Below are 25,988 nucleotides of genomic sequence, written 5' to 3'. Positions count from 1 at the left end.
AAATTCAGTATCTCTTCCTGCTAAAACTCCCAAATAAACTGGGTATAGAAGGAACTTACCTCAAAATGTTAAAAGCTATATATCACAGATCTATAGCTGGTATAGTGAATGGGAGAAAAATGGAAACCCGTCCTCTAAGATCTGGAACAAGATAAGATACCCATTCTCACCACTGCTATTCAGTACTGCTAACACAGTACTGGAAGTTCCAGCTGGAGCAATCAGACAAGAGAAAGAAAGAAAGGGCCCCAAATGGGAAAGAAAGAAGCCAAATCATTCTTGTGTGCAGATGATTTGATCTTATATGTAGAAAAACCTAAAGGCTCTGCACACATACAAACCATTAGAACTAATAGACAAATTCAGTAGATTTGCAGGATACAAAGTCAACATTCAAAAATCAGTAGCATTTCTATATGCCAACAGCAAACCATCTGAAAAAGAAACTAAGAAAGTAATCTCATTTACAATAATTAAAAAAAACTGAAAATAATCTTAACCTAAGATGTGAAATTCCTCTACAAAGAAAACTGTAAAACATCACTGAAAGAAATTGAAAAAGACACACCAAAAAATGGAAAGGTATTCCATGATCATGGATTGGAAGAATCAATATTGTTAAAATATTCATCTACAAATTCCATGCAATCCCCATCAAAATACCAATGATGACCTTCCTAGAAATAGAAAGATTAATCCTAAAATTTGTGTGGAACCACAAAACACCCAGGATAGCCAAAGCCATCCTGAGCAAAAAGAACAAAAATAGAGGAATCACATTATCAGACTTCAAATTATACTATAGCGCTGTAGTAGCCCAAACAGAAGGATGCTGGCACACAAACAGACACATGTACCAACAGAAGAGAACAATCAACACTAAATAAATCCACACATCTATACCAAACTCATCTTTGACAAACATGTCTAGAACATACCATGGGGGAAAGGATAATCTCTTCAATAAGCGGTGCTGGGAAAATTGGATATCCACACCCAGAAGAATGAAACTAGGAGCTTTCTCTTGCCACAGAAAAACTCAAATCAAGATGAGTTGAAGATTTAAATCTAAGACTTGAAATTATGAAATTACTAAAAGAAAAATTAGGAAGAAACTCTTTCAGATATTGGTTTGGGCAAGAACTTCTTAAGTAATATCCCCAAAGCACAGCCAACCAAAGCAAAATTGGACAAATGGGACCACATTGAGCCAAAAAGCTCCTGCACAGCAAAGGAAACAATCAACAGGGAGAAATCTAAAAAATAAACTACAATGAGATAGCATCTCATCCCAGTTAAAGTGGCTTTTATCAATAAGACAGATAAATAATGAATGATGGAAAGGATGTGGAGAAAGGGGAACCCTCCTACACTGTTGATGAGAATGTTAATTAGTGTAACCACTATAGGTAGCAGAATAGAGATTCCTCAAAAAACTGAAAGTATATCTACCATACGACACAGCAAACCTACTGCAGGGCATATGCATATCCAAGGAGGGGAGTTCACTTACATGTTTATTGCAGCACTACTCACAACAGCCAAGATTTGGAACCAACCTAAGCACCCATCAATGGATGAGTGGATAATCAAATTGTGGTACACACACGATGGAATATTACAGAGTCATGAAAAATGAAATCCTGCCATTTGCAACATGGTTGGAACTGGGGAACATTGGTGAGTGAAATAAGCTAAGCACAGAAAGACAAATCTCACACTCATATGTTGAGAGCTGAATACAAAAAGCAATTGATCTGATGGAGACAGAAAGTGGAATGATGGTTACCAGAGGCTGAGCAGCATAGTGGGGAGGAAGGATAAAGTAGGTGGATGGTTAATAGGTGCAAAAATACAGTTAAATAGTTAGATGTAATGAACAACATTTGATAGCACAACAAAGTGGCTATACTCAATAATAAGCTAGGGTATATTTTAAAATAACTGAAAGAGTAGAATTAGAATGTTCCTAACAGAACTAAATGTTAACTGCCCGAAATGATGCATACCCCAATTACCCTGATTTGATTAATTCACATTGTATACCTGTATCAAAACATTACATGTACCCTATACAGATATATAACTATTATGTACCCATAATAATTTTTTTAAGAATGCAAAAAAGAAAAAACCCCAGCAAGTCTCAAACCAGAGTTCACCAGAATTCAAATACACAGTAGTTACCCTGAAACATTGTTACATGAAGCCATAGAAATTATCTTTAAAAATCCATCGTGTTATATTTCTGAATGGTGTCCAGAGGACTGAGTTATCTAGTGGGCATTATTTATGGTAAAGATGTTAAATGATGAATGTTTAAAGGAAAGATTTACAGTGTAGTGAGAACAGGCTGTGATTTGTAGACTCATCGTCTGTTTCAATGTCCCTTCCACGCCACCGGTGAAGTAAATGCTAGAGCCACTTGTCTTCATTCCTCTAACTTGCAACAAATGATGGAAGAAACCCATGTCTATAAGACGAAAATTACTAGACAATGAAGGAAAGGTCTTCTGAAATAAGTGAACATTCTACATTAATCTAAAAGCCATAAATAGAATGATGAAGGGGACTATCTCATAATGTCAAAGTTCAAAGGCACTTTTCAAATGTCTTTTTAAAGAAAACCTGACCTTTTTCCCTCTCATTCTTTTATTATCAGAAAGTGTGCCAAGATCAGTCTGGGCCTTGGGTCATTTTTATTTTGACATGGAAGATCTTTTAGTATTAAAAATAATCCAAAGGCCGGAAAGCATTTAACTCTGAAGTCACCATAAGAGCGTGTTCAGCCACATAAAAACTAACAATATTGAAGCCTTAGGATTTTAAAGGTTGTGTTTTAATAATTCCATAAAACTTTCTTCCCTATATATGAGAAATAAAACTTACACGAGGTCATCTCTAACTAAAGAAATCAGCATGAATATTTTTCTAATGCATTTCATACTATTTTTACAGCATTCTATTTGGGAAAATTACTGAGTATATCACTAGTAACTCTCTCTGCCTAAATGTCTTTGTTAGGTATAGATTCACTGCTACTGGATATAGACATGAATATAAATACATTTTCATGAATGTAAAAACCTCTTACCAAAGGCTTCTTTTCCCATTTTTGATTTCCATTTCAAGGTATAAATTACAGACTTATTCACATTTTTTAGTATACAGTTCTATTTATTGATTTATTTTTGGCTGGGGCTGGCTTTGAACCTGTCACCTCTGGTATATGGGGCCAGCGCCCTACTCCTTTAGCCACTGGTGCCACCCTTAGTATACAGTTCTTTAAGTTTTAACAAATGCTATTGTAGAACCATCATCATAAGCAAGATACAGAGAGTCCTACCACCATCCCACACTCCCCTGTACTCCTCTGTAGTCAACCCCTCTCTCTATGCTCAGACCCTGGAAACTACTGATGTGATTTCTGTTCCTGTAATTTTGCCTTTTCAAGAATGTCCTATAAATGGAATTATATGGTATATAGCAAAGGCCTCTTAAACTTCATGCACTTAATAAAAAGTAAATAAAATATCTATTTTAATTTGTTGGTTTCCAGTTCCTGAACTTAAAGCAATAACAAATATAAACATCAAATTACTCTTGAATGTACATCTTGAAGCAGGTATTACCCCAAAAGGCTTTTAAATATACAGATCTTTAGGACTTGACTTTTGAAATATTGAATCAGAGTCTCTCATTGTGTGTCCTGAGAATTTAGATTTCTCCAAGCTGGTTTTAGATTGACCAACTAGATTTGGGAAATATTAATTTAACAGATATTTACTATATGAGATCAACAGCCAAATTGCAAATTACGGGTGAGAATGGGATGAAAGTTCAGAGGTTGGGAGAGTCTTATGTGGGTGACCTTGACCTTGGATGTGAGTTTGTCTTCACTGATTGAAGGACCTCAAGCAAGTTACTTAACCTTAGTGAACCTGGGTCCTTTGTCATGTAGGGAGAATGATGCCTACTACAAAAGATTGTTTGGGGATTAAATACACAGAAAGCATTTGGTGGAGCACCCACACATACCCCTGGAGGGGCAGAGGCTGCTCAGGTTGTCATTGTTATCAGCATCATTGTCATTGCCATCACATTGTCCTGGCTGCTTCACATATCTGTCTGTGTATCTCTCCATTTAGGTCAATTTCACCGTTTTTTTAGCTCTTCCTCTAGAGGTGCCCAAAGCAAAGACAGTCAATCTTGGTGGTGGAAAGCTAAAAGAAATTCACCAATCGTCCCCAACCCTTATTTTTATATGATTGTAGCCTCAAAGATGCCAACAGGGACAAAACATGAATTACGGGAAACTCTCACTTTTCTCCCCAAGAGGATGTTATTGGGCAAATACAAGCAAACTAGAGTGAGGAAGAGAAGCAAAGCAAAAAACGAGGCCGTCCACACAGCTCAGGAGTAATTCAATGCAGATTTACTCAAATAGATGGTGTGAAAAGAAATTGAAACAGTTGGCATAAAGAAAAGAGGTTTACTCCATTGATATTCCATATTAACTTGCATAAAGAACTTGGATTCAAAGTTTAGACATCAGCAGAATATTTATTTTAACATATTACCTTCAGGGAATGGAAGACTAAAAGCTAAAGACAACATTTTAATCCTGTTATATGTACTAAAATTTGGCCTTGACCGATTGCAAGTTAGATGTATGTTTATTTATTTCTAAGCTATAGTTTTTATTTAAGCCCTGGAATACATGAGTGATGATATTTGGCTATAACAACTCTGGTCTTCAAAGAATTATGCAGTGCTGGCAAACACTTCAGTTCCCCAAGAACTGAAGAGCATCAGAAGATAAACAGTAACCTCATAAGCCCTACCTGTTCTCAGCATCGGCGCTGCACTTTGGGGACATCAATTCAAAGGATTTGGTAAACTTCACCACCTGCCGCACAGAAAGACAATAAATCCAGGTCAATTAAAGCTTTCTGACAATTTAAAATAATGCAATAAACATTTTCCATCTTTATAATGACTGTTACAATCACTGGAGATTAAAGAGGGATTTTAAGTGGAGAAATCCCAAGGGAGTGAAGAAGAGGAAAATTTTATCCTACCTTTTTGTACAATGTATTTTACTTCTTACATCGGATAGGTTGCCGAAGTTTAATACATTTTACTAAACATGTTTATATGTTTACAGTGAGGTGTCAATGAGCTGTGTTGGTCAGGCCAAGAGACATTTCATTTGAATACATTTTTTTTTTAAAAGAATTTTTTGTTTATTTATCTATTTTTTTTGAGACAGAGTCTCACTTTGTTGCCCCAGTAGGGTGCTGTAGCGTCATAGCTCACAGCAACCTCAAACTCCTGTGCTTAAGTGATTCTCTTGCTTTAGCCTCCCAAGTAGCTGGGACAACAGGTGCCCACCACAATGCCAGCTATTTTTTTAGAGATGAAGTCTTGCTCTGGCTCAGGTTGGTCTCTAACCTATAAGCTCAGGCAATCCACGCACCTTGGCCTCCCAAGTGCTGGGATTACAGATGTGAGCCACTGTGCCTGGCCCTGAATACATTTTTTTTTCTTTTAGTGTTCTTTTAGCAACCTAATCGCCATCAATAGAGAATGAGGTGGGGACAGAACAGCCCTCAAAAAGAGCAGAACAACCCTGTGTTAACCCTAGGATCCTGAAGTTAGCTCATCATTGAGTTAGACTCACCATAGTTTTCAGGCAAACTTTTTGGTGTCCCCACCCAAATATTCAACAATCATCCCTAGTGTAGATGCTTTCTCCCCTGCTTGCCCAGCACATCCAGTGCCTAAGCCTGAGCAAGACTTATCGTGATGAAAGGGAATTCATGGGCACAGAAAATTTCAATGTAATTAGCTACTACTGAATTCTTACCATCACATACAACCAGGCCTTACATCAGAAGTTTTTAAAATTATTTCCTTATTATAACTCTATAAAGTAGGGTATTTTTATCTTCAGCCTATAAATAAGGAAGCTAGTCCATAGTTTTCAAAAAGCTCTCAGTTTCACACAATTAAAATGAGACAAGGGGGATTAAAGGAAGTCTGCCTGACCCTAGAACACCAGCTCTTCCAACAGCACCACAAACGCTAGTGAGAAAGGCACTATTTCTGGCCCTCGTAGGAGTAGAGGGAAAGCTTTCCTTCGGCCCTCCGAAGATTTGCTGAAATAAACTGACAGTAGAAAGATTAACAAGAGCAAATGTATATCAATTTAGGAACACGCATAAGCACAGAAGCCAAATGAAATATGCAACTCAAAGAAGAGCCAGGTGGCTGAAGCGTAAGTAGGACTCTTGTTATAGGAGAGTGAGGAGGGATATAGGCAGTTTTGAAGAGTAGTAAATGATTTTCAGGAAACTCAAATGAACCCTAAGAACAGAAATTGGCCCAGGACAAAGTTTCTCTGAGCTCTGTGAGAGGTGGTGGGAAGGGAAGGAGGTGGAACTTCACTGGGAACAAAGGCCGTCTGATTATGCAGGTAAGGTCCCCAGGTAATCTCTCAGAGCTGCCTTCAGAAGAGCAGATGAAAAGTCTGTGTGAGCAGTGGTGACAACCCTCGGTCTTCCTTCCTGTAGTGTGAGCATAATCTTCACTAGTTAATGAAATTTCAGGAAAGTGATGGAAAGCAATTGTACTTCTTCTGGAGAAGCTTCCAATAAGGGAACATCAGAGATAGACTTCTACCCTGAAGTTGGAGGAAAATGAGAAGGTTAGGAAGCCCTTGGTTCTGAGGCTTGAATCTAAGGCCTTTTAATTTCTTTCAGACCACAGTGCTCAGCAGCCAAAGCACCACAGTTTGACATGTCATTTTCTGAGCTCCAGTACCCTCTTTTGACAAGACATACCATGCAGGAGAAAGGCAAGTCCTACATGATAGAAGGAGTACATCTGAACGTCACTGGATGCTTCCAAGTCTGGCATTTAGATCTGCCTCAGCTAGACGCAGTCATGCTTCAAAGGCCTTTTACATTAACCACTTACAAGGAATTGATGGGCATCTGAGAAAATGATTTGGAAACTGAGAATAGATTACATATGAAAACAGTCTTATCAGTGGGGTAATGAACTCAAGCTAGAACACAACATTAGGAAAAGAAAAGAAAAGCCCATCACAAAGAAAATTCTGTGTGACTAACTAAACGTAGGTGACAATAGCTTATCTGCAAGGAAATGCCCCGATAACCACAGCATATATTTCATTTCACATTGTAATATGAATTAAGCCTCTACAAAATCACTCATTGTGGAAAATTTTATTTTCGAAACACAGTCACAAGAATATCTCCTATCCCATATTCTTCTTTACAATGTGACCACGCCACATTCCCACCAACTGGTAGGCTCTCCCCTTGAATCTGGTGGGCATCTGATAGTTTCAACCAAGAGAGTATGAAAAAGTGATGCTATGTTCCTTCCAGGTTCTCACAAAAGACAATGCAGTTACAGCTTTGTCTGATGGAATACTTGTGCCTGGCACGCTGAATCACCAGGTAAAAAGTCCAACTACCCTGAGGCCACTATCCTGAAATGGAGCCAAACCACGCAGAGAGTCACATGTAGCTGTCTGGTTAGCAGCCTCAGTCTTCAGGCCAGCCCAGGCCCTGGACATGTGAGTGAACAAACATTCAGATGGTCCAGTTCCCAGTCACACCAGTCTTTAAGATTTCCCAGTGTGGTGCCAGATATCCTAGAAAGAGACAGTCATCCTGCTGTGCCCTCTCCAAATTCCTAACCAGATTTGTGAGCAGAATAATGTGGTTGATTTAAGCCTCTCAATTCAGGGCTTATTTGTTACACAGCATAAGCAATTGGACTACCTATGTTAATTGAGTGAGGATGTAAACAGAAATCAATGAAATGTTTACAAAATATTCCCTATGTGTTGGTCACCATTTTGTAAAATTTTGTAACAAATTTTTTTTTTTTTTAAATAAAGGTACATTTAGCTATGATTTCCCATTTTCCCTATGCATGGCAACTTTATGGGTAACATCTGGGACACCTGTTACTTGCTATCACTAAATAATAAGCCCTTCAAAGTACACCCTAAATTAATTCTTAGAGTTAAAAGAATAATAGTATAAATAGTAGAAACATTTTATTTTTTTTCAGAGTAGAAAATTGAAACAAATCTTGAAAGGAGTTAGTCCTATATTTCCACTTTGATTTCTCATCATTTGTGATTTCTTTACATTATTTTGCTTAGATGACAGTAAATCTTTTATTTTTATTATGTTGTAGGCTGTGTCCTACCATTTTACTCCAAGTAAAGCATTTTGCACATGTTGTAAACAATTATTTGGTTATATGTGCAATATATAATGTGACCAATGTTTATAACATCCTGGCAAAGTAGATATTACCTTGATTTTATTTAAGGGGATATAAAGGTTTACAAAGGTTAAGTAATTTTCTGGAAGCCATAAAAGCAATAAATTGCACAAGTAGGATTCAAACCATTTCAGTTTGATTTCATAGACAGTTTTCCCACTACTTCTTGCTGTTTTCATAAGTAAGAGCAAGTGGTATTGCAATAGCAAGTTATTTGGATATATTTCCTTTCAAACCAGAAACTTTGCCTCTAATTATTAAGTCTACAAATATTTATTGAGTACGTACTTTATACTCAAATTTGAATAAACACAAACTAAAAAGTAACTTGCAGTAAAACAAGTTTGGTATAAAATTAATCATTAACAGCTAATTGTTTCTGCATTTGGGAATCAAATAGGATATATCTTTCAGTTTCCTAATCTGATAGACGCAATTAAATTCTCTAATATTATTTTTATTTTTTATTTTATTTTTTTGAGACAGAGCCTCAAGCTGTTGCCCTGGGTAGAGTGTCATGGCATCACAGTTCACAGCAACCTCCAACTCCTGAGCTCAAGCAATTCTCCTGCCTCCACCTCCCAAGTAGCTGGGACTATAGGCGCCTGCTACAATGCCTGGCTATTTTTTGGTTGCAGCTGTCATTGTTGTTTGGCGGGCCCAGGCTGGATTTGAACCCACCAGCTCAGGTGTATGTGGCTGGCGCCTTAGCCACTTGAGCCACAGGCACCGAGCCAAATTCTTTAGCATTATTAAGAATACTTCTTTGGCTTACTTTCTGCTATTGATGAGAATATTTATAACTCTGTAAGGGTAGATTTTTAAAGTCTGAAAGACTGATAGCAATGCAAATGAATTTTATCTAAATAAAGATACAAATAACTTCTTCTAGAGAAGAAAACTCAGTGGTTACAATTTTATTATCTTGAATAATATAATTATTTGTAAAATCTAAACTAAAAATCTAAGCCAGCATTCTTTTAGTGTCTATTCTGAACGAACTTTATCACCCTGGTATTTCTCTCATTAATGATTTATGTAAATCTTTGATACATGTTTGCTTTAGATTTTGGTATAAGAGTCAGGTTTTGAACTTTTTGAAAATTGTCCTTTAACACACCAAATATAATATGTACTGAGTGTACATGTCAAGCAGTGTGACAGCACTGGAGCTATTAGTATGAAAGTAAAATAAAATAAAATCCCTAGACTCCGAGAGTTTTCTTGATGGTAGGGAGCTTTGCCCTGGCTCCTCAAAACTAGTGTTCCCTGGAAAAATAAGTGCACTTCTGCTTTCACACCTTGAGAAAAAACCCTGAGAAATGTCTAGAGAGTAAAAAGGAATAAACTTGCTTTAAAAATATTTTTTCCATCTGAGAAATAGCAGCTGAGGGATATATTAATGACCAATGAAATAGGAAATATTGGAATTTGAAATTTTTTTTATTAAGCCATTTGTACATAGATCATAAATACATTTATGCCCCCATGGGATTCAATGTGTTGATTAAAAAATGCTCATCATCATTAATCATCAGAGAAATTCAAACCAAAACTACTCTGGCATTTTAAAATTATACAACTTAGAGATCTAGAATCAAAAAGAGAATGGATAAGATATATGAACACTTCTTGATAAAATGTCACAATGTTTGAACTCTTGAAATGTAACAGAGAAACTTTGGGAACTTTTAAAACTATTAAGAGAAAAAAATGTACTCTTTCCCCAAAAATGTTAGAATTTTTTACTCTAACATAAACTGCATGCTGAAAAGAAAAATATGGTTAAAACATTTTATTTGTTTTATATACTTAATTTATGTTTAACTAACAAAGGGAAAGTCAAGGATTATCTATCTTTGAACTTCAGCACTCTGTATCATGGTGAGTACTAGCTGTGTCCTCAGTCAACCAAACTATGGTATCATGATCAAAATAAGACCCTGGATTCATGAGCCACAGTTTGGCCCTGTGTGTAGCAAAGAATTTAACCTTTCTCAAAATCTAGCCTTTGCCCTTGGCTCCTGGAAAGTCCTCTGTAGAAGCCCTTGGAATATCCTGCCCAATAAATGTGTCTTTGTTTGCTTGGGGGCCTTGGGCCAGCCAGAATGTAACAGTGTGATTTAGAGTGGTGACTTGGGGTCACATGGTATCCGTTGACCTCTGGAGGGATGGAGACAGTGGTCAGCCATGTGGATGACCAGCTCAGTTTTTGTGATTAAGCCCCAATAAAGACCCAGGACACTGAGGCTTAGCCCCTGGTGGGCAAAACTTCATGCATATTATTGCACATTGGAGAAGTTCACACTACCCATGATGCCATGTGCAGAGGACAAGTTTGGAGCTCCCCTACACTCTGCCCCATGCTGACTTTAATCTGTATCCTTTCTTATAATGAACTATAACTGTGGGTATAACAGTTTTCATTAAGTTCTTTTTTAAAAAGTAAGTTTTTGAGCCCCTCTAGCAAATTTTATTAAAACCCAAGCATGGTCTTAGGAACACCTAAACGCCTAAGTAGTGTCAGAAGGACAATAGATTAGACTATGTTCCCAAACTTTGTACTTATATGATAATTCTTAGGTTTCTGTATCTTTAGATGAAAAACAAAGATGATCAAATACTAATGTTGACTGATCTTTGCTTACATACTGATTATCTAGTATGTTTCAAGTATTGAATTGTATAGGGAGATACTAAAGAAATAATAAATAAAGGTTCTAACCTTTAGAGACTTAACATTCATTAACTGTATGTGTCAACTTGACTGGGCAAGAGATGCCCAGATAGCTGATAAAACATAATCTCTGACTATGTCTGTAAAGATGTTTAAGGAAGAGACTAGTATTTGAATCAACAGACTAAGAAGATTGCTTCTGCCAATGTGGGCAGGCCTCATCCAATCCACTGACGGCCCAGATACAATGGAAAGGAAGAGAAGAAGTAAGTTGGCTCTCTCTGTTTGAGCTAGGACATCTATCTTCTCCTGGCCTTCAAGCTCAGACCTCAACTTACACAATTGGCTCCTCATTTCTCAAACCTCTGGACTCAGACTGAATTATACCACCTGCTTTCTTGGTTCTCCACCCTACAGACAACACTCTGTGGGACCTCTTAGCTTTCATAATTATGTGATGTAATTCCTATAATAAAATCAATCTTGATCTCATTCTCTCTTGTGTGTGTGTGTCTTCTAGTTCTGTTTCTCCAGAGAACCCAGACTAATACAACATTTTAAAGGGAAGAATTGCAAGTACAGGATCAAAAAAAAAAAAAATCATTGATCAGCTGTTGTGACTCCCTTCACTAGACCTATAATTTTTGTTCTTTTACCTTGGCTATTGGGAAGTTAAGAGCAAAGCTTTAAGTTCAAAGTTTTATCTTTATGCAAAATAATTTGGTTTTGAATCTGTTAGTTCAGTTTGGCTTTCAAAATTTTCTTTCCCTTTTCCCCTTTTCATTTGGAATTTCTTTCCTATAGAAACTCCTTATAGGAATGTCTTTCCTATAAGTTAGCACATAATAAGTATATAAAATATTTGTTCACTATGAATTTTGGTATATTTGCTCAAAGGTGCTTCTTTAAATCCTTTTGGTGGTGAATTGAGCAGAAATACGAAGAGGAGATAGAATACTTACATGCTTGGAAAACATATACATTTACATATAACATAACTTTTTTTCATAAAACTAATTACAATTGAACAAAGCTTTTAAGTTGTGAGCCATTAAGTTGTACAGAGCATTATTCAAAAGTAGGAAAGGGAATCCGGATTGGTGGGTAAGAGAAATACAACATTTAAGGGTCTACAGCTGATGGCAAGCAATATCGGAATAAGCGAGAGGCAGGCTTGAGTCCCATCAAGACAGTGTAAAACATAAGCTGAACAATAAAACTGGACAAACCATTCTCTGACGTTACGCCAGATAAGAAAAAGGAAGTGCTTAAACATAAGACTGTCACATATATCCAAGTCTGAACCATGTATTTAGGAACCCAGCACTGATGGTGGAATCTCCTTACAGACTCACCATCTTGGGGGCAATCTGAGGTTAAGCTCACAGTCAAATTGAACCCTCAGAGTCACCAGATCACTGGACAAGGCAACCTACACATAGGCCTTAGTCCACATTGAAGACAGTAAGATGAACAGTTGAAAAGTAATCATTTTGGACATCCAAACTTATCTGCCTGCCTCCCAGTCCTCCACAGCAGGGGTGAACAAAGGATAGCTCATGGGTCACATCTGGCCCATCACCTGCTTTTATGAATAAAGTTTTATTATAACAGAACCATACTCATTAATTTAAGTATTATCTATAGCTGTTTTCTAGTATAACAGTAGGGTTGAGTAGTTGCAGTGGAGACTATCTGGGCCACAAAGTCTAAAACATTTAGTGTCTGGACCCCTATAAAAAAAAAGCTTTTTAACCTCTGGTCTAGAGCCATGACTGGGCCAGATCAGTTATTTTCTGCTACTTGTTAACAGCTGGGAATATTAATATTAATATTCCCATGTATTTTACAATTTAGAAAGTAGATTACTAGAGTCATAATCTCTTAATTTAAAACAAGCTGGTAGTGATAGAAATTTTTAGGCACCAGAGCAAGTCGTAAGGGGCTACATCTGTGGATATGTGTATATCCAGTTGAAATGGAACATTATCATTTTGATTAAGCCTGTTGTCCCAGGACAGTCAATAACAGTGCTCCCTTTCTCTCTCAAAAGTACCTTGGAAAAGCAAATTCCAGGTAGGCAGGCCTTCGGCTACTCCTCAAAGCATCAGACAATTTATATATCTATATATTTTTTTAATTTTTGAAAATACAATGCATTCAAATAGAAAATTGTTTATAGTCAGGAGCCTAGGTTAAAAAATAAAACAGGAAAAACAGCTAAAATATTTTGATATAACTCACTGGGATGTATTTGCAGTGACACTGCAAAAATTATAAACAATAAAAAATAGGTGAAAGCATAAATAAAATAAAATCTATGCTTTATTCCTGACTTGTATTAATTCTATGATTTTCAGTTTCATTAATTTATTAAATTTACTTTCTAAATCCAATTCTGATTTTATCATACCTATGCTAAATGAATGTGGATCAAACAAATAAACACACACACACAAAGCAAAAAAGGAAATCTAAGAGATATACCAGGAGTGCTTTACAGGTCAGGGAAACTGAACAAGTGGTTCCAAGCTCCTTTCGCTGTTGATCTGCCTTGGTTACCACCCCCTGGGGAAGCAGTGTACATGCCAAGCGAAGTAAACCAAATATCCTGCTTGTTCTTTGGAAAAGCTCCACGGACAGAAATCTTTTTGATTTCGATATTTATCAAGCACTAGTTGGTTTGGCTTTTCTCTGTCCTTTTAATTTAAAAACAAGTTAAAAACAGAAACTATTCCCAACACTAAAAAGAAAACCATCTACTAAATAATCACCATTTACTTATTTATTTATTTTTCTGAATTCCTATTTTTCCACAAGAGGAAAGGGTTAAAGAATGTATTGAATAATCATCTATTGTCATCCTTCTTGGTGAATTTCTCGTTTATGACAACTGGCAATTTAATCTTTTATTCACTCAGTCAACACTTATCAAATACTTAGTGCATAAAGCAATGTTATAAAGCTCTGAATTACCAAGGGTATATAAATGGGATATAAATCATGTCCCATCCTTGAGGAACTGACAATGTCGTGCAGAGAAGAACCAGCTCACAAATGCATCGTTTCACCATAATCTGTGCCCTGAATGGTGCCAGGGCACAGAGGAGTGTGTTGAGGAGGACTTGTGAACTACGTCCTAAAGGATGAGCTGGCATGCTCTGGGCTGAGCAGTGGGGGAGCTTTCCAGGGTGAGGGGCTGAACCAGGCAGTTCTGGCAGAGAATGGAGAGAACACACTAAAGAGTTACAGGTGTCCTGAAACTACGGCCCGTGGGCTGCATGTGGCCCGCCGAGGACATTTATCTGACCAGCTGGGTGTTTATGCCGCTGCTGCCTGTCCTGCTTAGCAGCCAACTCGTCCCGAAGCCTGCAGTCCGGCCCTCCAACAGTCTGAGGGACAGTGAACTGGCCCCCTGTTTAAAAAGTTTGAGGACTCCTGGTTTAACAGAACACAATTCAATGAAGGGACTAGTTACAGAAGTGTGGGTCGGGTAAAAAGAAACCATCTAGGACTAGTGAGGCACTCAGGTGCTAGCAACTTTGGAAAGCAGTTAACACTCCTGGGTCTGAGATGGCACACCAAGGAGGGAAGGAAAGAGAGTGGGAGGAAGAGCGGATGTTGTCAGTGCCCTGGAGGAGCTGGAGCTGTGAAGAGAGGCCTTGGAAGAAACCAGCCACCCCCAGGACTCACAGAGAAGGAACAAGGAGAGGAACTCGCTGATCCCTGCTGTTTGTCCAAGCACTGTGCCATGTGGAGGTCAGCCTTCAACAACACCGAACTGAAGAGAAAAAGAAACAGCTGAGGAGGGTGGGGGAGCATGTGGGAAGTTTTCAGAGAATAGTCAGTATAGAACTGATAATTTTGAAGTTTACCTGAGCCCTGTGCTCCCCCCCCACCAAATAGTGATGAGGAAGAAATCCCTTTACCTGTGTCCCAGAATTGGCAAGCCTCAAAATGCCACCCTGCCTTAAGGTATTCTAAAAGACAACCTGTCTCTATCCTTCTTCGTGACTCCCCTAAGACTTGTGAATGGTGTAGATAACTCCCTTGTCTATATGAGTCTATAAAACTCCCCACGTCTATCCTTTTGTTTGAGATGTTCCTCATTATCCCCATTGCAATAGCCTGGATGAAATCATCTCCCTCACTATCTATTGCATTCTGTCTTTCACAGAGACTGTATGTGCAAAATACAAAGACAAATACATACATAGGTTGATCACAGGGAGGGGGGATAGAGGTGCAAAATGGGGACGGAGCAAGGCTGAGGGCCAGAGAGGAGAAGCACAAGTTAAGCTGGGAACAGAGGTGATGGCCCGGGACTTTGGACATCGTGAACTTTATTGTACAGGCAACAGAGAGTTGCCAAATGTTTTGAAGCACAGGAGAGGCTAGTGTGTGTTTGGAAAGATAATTGGAAGCAACAGTAAGAAGGAATTCAAAGGAAGAGTGCCACGTTTGCAGCAAAGAAATGAGTCAGGAGGAAAATGTCCATGTGAAAGATCAGGAAAGACAAAGTAAAGAAAGTGGTAGAAGGGGCAGGAAGGCAGAGCTAGAAATTTTGTTCTAAGGTAGAAATATCAGAATGTAGAGAAGAGTGGAATGCAGATGGTGAGAAACTACCCTGTGGTTTTTAGCTTGAGTTACCAAATACATGGTGATGAATCTATTACCCCAAACAGGAAGTATCAGAAGGGGTAAAGATTTGGGACAGGAAGTGGTAGAGACTGCCAGTGGGGTTTTGGGCTCAGTAGTGGAAGATTGTATAATGTATGTATACTTAACACATAGAAATAATTAATGATGTGAAGTGATAACACATTGAGATACAATGACTTTATATAGTAGGAATATATAATTATATACTAGTGATGTGAATGTGTGTGAATATTATACATAGACACACACATACATTTTACCCTTGAATGACATGAGTTTAAGCAGGTCCATTCTTACACAGATTATTTCTCAATAAATAGTTGGTCTTTCTTATCTGCAAGTTCTGCATCCACAGCCAAATGCAGATGGAGAATACAATATTCAGGGGGTGTGAAACCCCAGGATGTGAGGGCTCTCCTGGGCCCACTGGGGGACATGGTTATGCATAGATTTTGGCATCCATCAGTAGTCCTGGAACCAATTCCCTGAAGGTACGAAGGGATGGTTATAAATATAACAATAATTGGGTAATCAGCAGAGTTTTGTTGTTTTTTTTTTTTCTTAAAGACACTTTCCATATTGCACTCCAGAAAAACTCTTGAAAGAAAAATCAAACAGAATTTAAATTGGTTTCCTTATACGGAGAAGGAAAATTAAAGAAAGAAAGGTAGGGAAAGGGAGAGAAAATGGAATGGAAAGGGAGAGAAAGTGGAATGGAAAGGGAATCCTGAAGCGATTTTCACACTCTACTTAGGAAGGAGAGGACTGATGTGCAGGCTGCCCAGGACGATCAGAGGCTGCTTGCCCCCGTCCCTTCCCCTGGGCTGTAGGATGCAGGAGATTGTCTAGTTCACTGGCTTCCCTCTACGTGTGTTCACATAAGAACTAAGGATTTAAGGAACATAGTATTAGAAACAGGTGAACAGAACTAGCTTATGCTTCACAAGTCAGAAAACAAACTCCAGAAACTAGCCTTGTGTTTACAAGCTTACCCAGAAGGACTTCAGAGAGTTCTGAACAAGAAAATAGCTGCTAGCCATCAAGACAGTCCACGAAAAGAGAACACTTGTAAACACGAGGGCTGAGACAGTGCCTTAGGACACGAGATTAAAATGTCTGCATTTGCTTTCCTTGACTACACGAGAAGAAATAGAGATAATAGTAAATGCATGAGCCGGAAAGGAGCTTAGGGAAGTGATAGGAATTGCTTAGACAGGTTCATGGAATGGAGTAACATTAGGCAGAGAATATTCGCTTCGAGGGACTGAATAATTCCTAATGTTGACAGCAGCAGCCAGCTATGGAGCAATCTTCTTTTTTCTCCCCTAGTCCGGTGGAAAATGCCATTGACCAAGTCTCTTAAAATCAATGTACTAAAACACTTCAGAGAAGCAAAAGAGGGTAAAATATTAATTTTGTCAGGAGAAAGGGCTTGAACGGCATTCCTCATTTCTGTTTTTGGCATCTATTCACTTAACTGATCAGTTTACCCTGAGTGCCTGCCTTAAAGACCATGAAAGCAGTCTCTAAACGCTGAGTTAAGATCTTGGTGAAGCAAAGTTTCTACAATCAGAGTTGGATTTTGTTCTCCCCTTTTCTCTTCAAATTTATAGGCTATAAAATATCATATACCTAAAATAACCAGGTTTAAAAAAAAAAAAAACAAAAAGTATTAGACACACACAAATAGGAGTTTCCAGGAATGATTCTAATAAAATAAGCAGAAGCAAAACTCATTTTTAGAGGCAGTTTTTTCCCCATGAAGTGATACTGTTCTGTTTTTCTGACTAAAGCAGTTATGGACTATCAATAGAGATAGTGCTATCCGCTTCCCACATCTGATCTCTTTCAAAAACAGGGCTGAGACTGACAGCCTATAGAAAGAGAAAATCAGAAAGATGCCTGGAGGTTAAGAGGAAGATAGGAGAGAAGAAGAGGGGAGAGGAAAGGGGGTGCTGAAAGGGAAAAGAAAACATCTCTAAAGGCATAAACCTGGAGGCATAGGCCTAACTGTCCTTCAAGTCTAGACACCAGCTGGCCATGTGTTTAGAATTTCAGCTCCTACTGGGGACTAAAAAGTCTTCCCTCGCGACAGGTGACCCAGCTTCACCCCCAGAAGTTGAACAAGACTGCTCTGGCTTGGTGTAACATTGCCGCACAGCAGGAGATCTGAGCCACTGATATAAATCCTGGTTCTTGATTAGGGACCAGGGTGCCGTGCAAACTATTAGACAGGCAGGAAAGAGGCCAAGAGAAAAAGGAAACATTGGAGCCAACAAACAAAAACCTTCTCCCATCAAAGTGAGCTGCAAACTCAGACTCAAAAACACACAATCGATAAAAAGCATTGATAAGTCTCAGTTACACTAAAGCTTTGAACACACCTGTCTCTGAGACTGACAGATGAAGAACAGAAAAGTAGTAAGAATGTAAATAAATTGGACGACATCTCATTCTTGACTAATAGGGTTTTAGAGAAAGTCAGCTGCACAAGGGCATTTAGAAAAAGTCTTTCCTCCCTGAGCAAAAGAAAAGTATGTCAAAGAAAGCTTCCCTTTCTTCTCTTAGGAGACAGTTAGGTGACAGTGTGCTGCCTGGTGCACCATGAGGGGAAGAGCCGACCTCAGAGACAAGCGGAGACCTGTGGACAGAGTCTGGGTCTTTGATCACATCATCTGGCTGCTACACCATCCTCAGAACCACCTCCTGCAGACTTCTTGTCATGTAAGCTAATAAATGTTCCTACTGTGTAAACCAGTTTCCCTTCAATATTCTATTACAGCAGAACTCCCCAAGATTGATTTATAAATTAAAGCAATTTTAATCAAAATCTATACAGGGTTTTTCATGGAACTTGATAAGCTGCTTGAAAACTTTATATGAAAGGATGGGCCAAGAATAGGCAAGCCAGTTTTACCAGCAAACAACATGGAGGTCTTGCCCTACCAGATATTAAAGTATTTTAAAGTTATGGAAATTGAGACAGTGTGACACTGGTGCAGAAATAGACAAATAGACCAGTAGGAGAAAACAGTGATGCAGAAACAAACCCAAGTATATGTAGTGTATGGAAATTTTATATAATATAAAAGTGGCCTTACAAAGTGGGAGAAATGGTTCTAAGACAATTGGTTCTCTATATACAGCTTTATGTACATAAAAAATAAATTCTAATCCATTCATAGGTTGCAATAAACATTCTGAATGGATTAGAATATGCCCAGGATGGCTCGGCGCCTGTAGCTCAAGTGGCTAAGGCGCCAGCCACATATACCTAAGGTGGCAGGTTCGAATCCAGCCTGGGCCCACCAAACAACAATGATGGCTGCAACCAAAAAAAAAAAAAAAATAGCCAGGCGTTGTGGCGGGCGCCTGTGGTCCCAGCTACTTGGGAGGCTGAGGCAGGAGACTCACTTGAGCCCAGGAGTTGGAGGTTGCTGTGAGCTGTGATGCCATAGCACTCTACCCAGGGGGACAGCTTGAAGCTCTGTCTCAAAAAAAAAAAAAAAAAGAATATGCCCAGGATGAGTTGGCTGCTAAGCAGGACAGGCAGTGGTGGCAAAAACACCCGGTGGGCTGCATAAATGTCCTAGGTGGGCTGCATATGGCCCACAGGCCATAGTTTGAGGACATCTGATGTACACCATGGAATACTATGCAGCCATAAAAAAGCCTGAGACTTCCCATCTTTTATGTTTACCTGATGGAGCTGGAACATATTCTTCTTAGTAAAGTATCCCAAGAATGGAAAAAAAAAGTATCCAATGTACTCAGTACTACTATGAAATCAATATATAATCCCCTACACAATCGTAAAGTGGAAGGGAAGAGGAGAGAGAGGGCTGGGGAAAGGGGATATGGGAGAAGGGAGGGTATTCAGGGGGACCTCACCTAATGTGCATGATACAATGGTACATTTCAAAACCATTAAGAAATGAGTATAATTGTGATGGATGTGTTATTTGGTTCAATGTAAACATTTCACATTATAAATGCATCAATGTACAAAGTTATGATTTAATAAAAAATAATTATAAAGAATAAATAAATTCTAGATGGATATAAAAGATCAAAAATGTCAGATGGATTAAAAAAAGATATACAAGAACACCATGATCACCGGAGTTGGATAAAGATTTTTATAGCCAAACCCTTAAGCCACAAATCAAAAAGAAAGATTGATAAGTTTGACACATTAAAATTGAAAGATTCTGTGAAACCCGACGGGAGAGGCAACCCACAGGAGCGGAGTGCACAGCCTTGCGTTGTGTGTTAAGACCGCAAGGCCCTGAACTCTTTTGGCCCAGTTCATTTCTCAGAAATGTATCTGCAGTGATGCTACCTCATTTCTACTCAGACAAACACCGAGTTCAATGGAAAGGGCTCTAATTCCCCAAGCACAGTGCCCCTCCTCTCTAATGTAACCCGCCCCACATGCGGGCAGACATCCGCCTGCTGTGCCTGGGTTCCTCCTCTGAGGGACACAAGGATCCAGCCCCACTGCTATGGTTTATAAGACCAAGCTTACATTTATTTCTACAATTACATGCTCCACTATGTTTTAGCCTTTGCTCTAAATTTAAATTCATTGACTAGTCATTGCCAGTCTTATTTACCTCAATTTCTGTGTTCATCACTTGCTTGATAAGACTTTAATCTCTCCTATTTTTCAGGAAGGGCCTCTTGTAACTATATTTCCTGAACTCATCTTTGCATATTTGAAACTATCCGTAGTTTGTATAATTGAATATGAATTTGTCTGCATTTAAAACTGTAGGGTCATATTTTCCTTCCCTGACTATGCAGACATTACCCACTGTCCTCTAGCATGGGAGGACACCAGGAAGTCTAACACCAGAATGAATTTTCTTCCAATGACGATTTAACATTTTTGTCTAGGTGCCCATAGACATATTGTATTTTTTCAATATCTTTGAAATCTATCAACACCCAAAGCATTTCAGCATTAAGCAATCAGTATCAACTTTTTCTGAAGTGGTATGTTCAGTCTATAAATCTAAGTTTCCTTTATTTCAGTAAAATGGCCCAGTGTTGTGATTTTGAATTCTTTTTTTCCTTTTCCACCTGTCACGTTCTCTTTAAGAGGTACCAATTATCTTTATTTTGGACATCTTTTATTTTGACTCTATTTTTTATCATTCTCTCTCTTTTTTTTTTTTTTTTTTTTGAGACAGAGTCTCACTATGTCACCCTTGGTAGAGTGCTGTGGTGTCACAGCTCACAGCAACCTCAAACTCTTGGGCTTCAGCGATTCTCTTGCCTCAGCCTCCCAAGTAGCTGGACTACAGGTGCCCACCACAACACACCAGCTGTTTTTAGAGACGGGGGTCTCACTCTGGCTCAGGCTGGTATCAAACTCATGAGCTCAGGCAATCCATCCACCTCAGCCTCCCAGAGTGCTAGAATTATGGGCATGAACCACCACGCTTGGCCTGTCTATCTTTTTATGCTATATTATTTTCCATTATTTTCATTTTCATTCTTCAAAGCCCTGAAAGTGTTTTAGCAGTGTCTTTTCTTCTGACTGATGTTTCAAATGTAGTATCCATGTCTCTATGGCTGTAAATTTTTCTTCTACTTCTTTCCAAGCTTTGCCAACTCAGTTTTCTTGTATTTTTCTTTTTTTACTGCTTATCATTTACTCCTCAAGCCTTTGTATTTCTTTTGGGGGGATTTTTATTTTTCTTAAAAGATCCTATTATCCTGAATTTCATTTCATGGAAAATTCTTAGCATTTTTCTGGGGCATGTTCTTCACTTAGCTTTTGTTTTCATATTTCTTCCTCCTTTTTTTATGGTATTTTTGCACAGTCCCCTTGCTGATGGCCCTTTGTTTGGGGTTAATTTTTAAGTGAATAATGAAGGGATGATGCCAGGGCAGTGATTTGGGGTGGCTGCACTTTGATCCCGTCTTATTGTCTTAGAGCGTTTTCTCACCAACACTGGGCAACCATTTCAGCTCCTGCCTAGTGGGAAGTCTCCTATGCCTGCTGCAAAGTCCTATACGACATAGACATTTTTGTGTGATGAACTAGCCTCTAATTCTCTTCAGCTGACCAAGATCAGCAGCTGCAGAGTGGCTTGCCACTCACATTCTCATTCACCCTGACACCTTGACAGCCTGGTTTCCATGATGGCTTGTCTGCAAGCATCCTTTATCGACACCTGCCTTTCCTGCCACTCTCTGGAGGAAGGGGGACTCTAGAAACATTCCTGGGGCTGCCAGGCACCTGCTGTTATTGCTCCGAGTAAATGTGCATGACCTGTTGTGGTGATTATTGTGTCCTGCCAAGGTGACTGAATGCAAGTGGCCTCACTCAGCTCTTTACTTCATCCCAGTCAATTGCCACTGCATTTGGTAGCCCCCCCAACTTTAAATGATGTGGAATTGGGGTGATGACTGGTGCACAGGGTTATGAGTGCTTCTTTTGTGGATTATGAAGTCTGGATTTCTTATCCTGGTGTTTTCAGGTTGGTCCTTAATTGGTAAAGATATGACAAATCCATTTAGTAAATCCTCTCTTCTGACACCCTGACTTTTAAGTTTGCTCTTTTAGTAGGAGGTTGACTACTTTCCCTATCCTGCCATGACTCATGACTTCCCTTGGAAAGAGAAGATGTACAGAAACATGACTCAAAGGGAGAAATTTAAGACTCCATCAATTTCATAGCTATGAAAATATGTTCACATTTGTGTATTCATATTTTGATAAAATACCTTCCTTTTATATATATTATTTCTCTCCTTTATTATTCACTCAAAAATGTAGATATATATCATTTTCTAAAGCACTACACAGAATTTCACTATCTAGAACTTCGTTGATACTTGGATGATTTATATTTTCATTACCACGAATACTGCAATAAACATTCTGGATACTCATTTTGCTCTCTTATTCATCTATTTCATTATGCTAAATTTTAAGAAAAGGAATTTCTGGGCACAAAAGCTATACCTTTTTAAAGTTAAAAATACTTTACCAAACTGATCCATAAAAGTTATTCCAACTTAAATTTCCACCATTAGTAATGAGAATAACCACTTTTCTCATATCTATAATCACATTGGTTAAATCTTTATCAATCTGATGGCCTGAAAAAATCAGTTGTTTTAAAGTGCCTATCTTCTCTTAGGAACTACACAAATGTTTTAGAATCCTTTACCTATCCAATGGCTGTATAACACAGTATTCATCAGAATTTTTGCATTAACTTTTTTAACATTAAATCTTTAATTCATCTGAATTGCTATTGGCATTAAAGAAATAAAGCAGAAATCTGGGTGACTTACCTTCCAATGATAATCCTTGGGTGGTCTTTGGTGGGTGGTCTTGGGTGGTCATTTGGTGGTCCTTGGCAAAGACCACCCAAGGATTATCTAGGACAGTGGTCTATATCAGGGTCCTCAAACTTTTTAAAGAGGGGGCCAGTTCACTGTCCCTCAGACCATTGGAGGGCCAGACTGCGGGCCCCAGGATGAGTCGGGTGCTAAGCTTGACAGACAGCCCAGCAAAAACACCAGGTAGACTGGATAAATGTCTTAGGTGGGCTGCATGTAGCCCATGGGCCGTAGTTTGAGGATGCCCAACTGTGAGCCAAATCAGGCTCACCCTTTATTTTTTTATAAATAAAGTTTTATTGAAATATACCCCTGCTCATTCTTTATATATTGTCTATGACTATTTTCATGCCCCAATGGCAGAGTTGAAAGGCTGCAACCGAGACTCTATGACTTGCAGAACCTAAAATATTTACTACCTGGGCAGTTACAGAAAAAAATTTGCTAATCAGTGATCTAAGACTGTGGTCCTCAATCGCTGGACCACAGATGGGTACTAGTCTATTCAACCTGTTAGGACCTGGGCTGCATAGCAGTAAGTGAGCAGAGGGCAAGTGAGTGAAACTTCACACCACCTCTCCCCATTGCGAGCAGCACTGCCTGAGCTCTGCCTCCCGTCATGTCAGTAGCAACATCAGGCAACATGCTCTCATAGGAGCATGAACTCTACTGTGAGCTGCATGAAAGAGGGATCTAGGTCGCATACTCCTTACGAGAATCTAATTGTCTTCCATGAAATTAGTCCCTGGTGCCAAAAAGATTAGGGACTACCATTGCAAGGAATGTACTTAGTCCATTCATCAGTGACTACCAATTAAAAGACCAGATTTAGTAAAGTTATGTGTTAACTTGGAGCTTTTACTCTGTGAGAAATAGAAATAATTCCTCTCCGATGAAAAAGATAACCTTAACGATTACTTTATGGCTAGTTTTGTCCTTCACTGGTTTTATTTCTAACCTTGAAATTGTATCCTAACCTTGCCTGTAAATCCCTAGCTTCCCAAGTGTTCTTTGGACCGGTTTTAACATCATATTGGTTTTCTCATAAGCTAATGAGTTTAAATGTTGTTGATCAGCATTTGTATTTACAAAACATAATTTTGTTTTGTATAAAATTATATTTTAACAGGTGTGAGGTAGAAATTCATCTTTTTGTGTTTTTCTTCTAGATTGCCAGACATTTGTTTCCAAAACATGTATTTCCAAAACATTTCTCTCCACCCATCTAGTTTTAAATTGTTTCTGTTGTCACATATGTGGATTAAATAGAAGATGACTAATTGGAGAATATGATTTGTATATCGATTATAAATTTCAATAGGCCACAGATAGAGCTGTTTCAAATAATATATTACTTTTCTATAACTCGACTAATTCTCCTCTTGAGGCCCAATTCTGCCTGCTGATAGGAGACAAAAGAGACTATTCTAATTAATCCAGCCATTTCCAGTTTCTTAGTCATTTCAGATTTAAACTCATTTAATACAGAAATGGTTACATTTACAGAAAACAAGTTAGATGCAACTTTCTGGGTACTCTGGAGAGAAGAAGCTGCTCTGTGGCCGCCTCCTTGCCCACACTGGTGTCCACTGTGAGGTAAGAAGGCCTGGCTGGGCTTCAGCAGAATTATCGCTGACATTGGATATGTTTGTGCTGCCACGGCAGCTCCAGGCCTGGGTCACAAATCTGTTCCTCCCTCATCCTGACAGCCAGGATTCTTCAGGTCCCAGCCCTGCTGTCAACTGTACAAAAGAAGCCCATTTGGGAACCCCAAAGCCCACAATTTCATTATTTGTTTCTGTATTCTGAAGCAACGCGCCAGGCTGACTGCAGAGCTGGGGAGGGGTGTAGGCAGGGGCGCTTCCCTTCACAGTGATACTGACTTTTTCCCTGACACTTTAGCTTCATGTTAGGTAGGTGACAACTGGTTACAACACATCTAAAACTAGCACTCTGCATTAAGGAAGAGCTCTTTTCTGTTTATCATAAATACAGGGGCATCAGAGATGATGGACAACATCTAAAAGGTTTGCTGATAATAATAAGGAAAAAAGGTATAAGTAAGAAGGTAAAGGTATAATGATTTGGAAATTGCTCTGTGACGTAGACATCCTCTATGCATTCCCTTATAATTATAAAAGCATCTCTGTGGTTGAAGTACTTGAAGTAAAAATAACTTTGTCGGGTCTACAATTCTTTTAACGTACCTCTTTTGTCATAAGAAATAATTTTCTAAACTGTACAAGTGAAAGAACGGTCTTTACTAGAGTCTCATGTGCATGGGGGTATCTGGAATCTATTTTCTTCAACTGTTTGTTTATAAGGAATTTACCTCTAGTTTATAATATGTTTCAACAGCTTAATAAGCAAAACCCACCCACTCTTCATCTTGTTGCCTTTTAAACAAATTTTCTGGCTATTCATACATGTTCATTTTTCCATGTGAACTTTAAGAAATTCAAAAAGTTCTCCATCGTCGACTGGATAAAAATCTATCTTTGTCAATAGGATAATTGTGTTTCTGGGTGTTGCTTGGGTTCCTCTCTGATAATTACTCATACCCCTCATTACATGTAGATGACAAACATTTTTTGTCCATGTGGCATTCTGAGAGGGGGGAGGAGGAAGCCATGCCGAAGCACTTTGTCTCTGCGGGATTTTCCGTTGGTTGTAACCGCTGTGCCTGTGCCGGGTTTGGGTGTCTGATTTCCTGCTTGCCTGGCTTCCTCTCCTGGACATGGTGTGGCTGCATCTGGGCTCCTTCCTGCAATCTCTCCTTGGCCACTGGGGCTGTGCACAAAGAGCAGCACCTACAAACCCACAGGCTTGAGAAGCTCTTGGTGAGAAGTGTGTTCAAGGAAAGCCCAGCACGGATCTGCCTGGGATACCACATAAATCCACATCTGGTGATCTGCCCTGGGATACCGCATAAATCCACATCTGGTGATCTGCCTGG

The 25,988-nt window shown here is 38.9% G+C and overlaps 1 protein-coding gene across 1 annotated transcript in view; it reads right to left on the bottom strand.

Annotated features, from left to right (window-relative positions):
• PDE11A (phosphodiesterase 11A) overlaps positions 1–25,988 on the bottom strand; it is a 393,899-nt gene that overhangs the window by 218,450 nt on the left and 149,461 nt on the right. The window contains exon 5 of the mRNA XM_012806178.2: positions 4,845–4,909. Coding sequence (XP_012661632.1) covers positions 4,845–4,909 — 65 coding nt within the window. The remainder of the gene's footprint in view (positions 1–4,844; positions 4,910–25,988) is intronic.

This window comes from Otolemur garnettii, unplaced genomic scaffold, assembly GCF_000181295.1.
Source record: "Otolemur garnettii isolate 467f Iridium unplaced genomic scaffold, OtoGar3 scaffold00048, whole genome shotgun sequence".
NCBI classification, from domain to species: Eukaryota; Metazoa; Chordata; class Mammalia; order Primates; family Galagidae; genus Otolemur; species Otolemur garnettii.
This window is presented reverse-complemented; position numbering and strand designations above follow the sequence as displayed.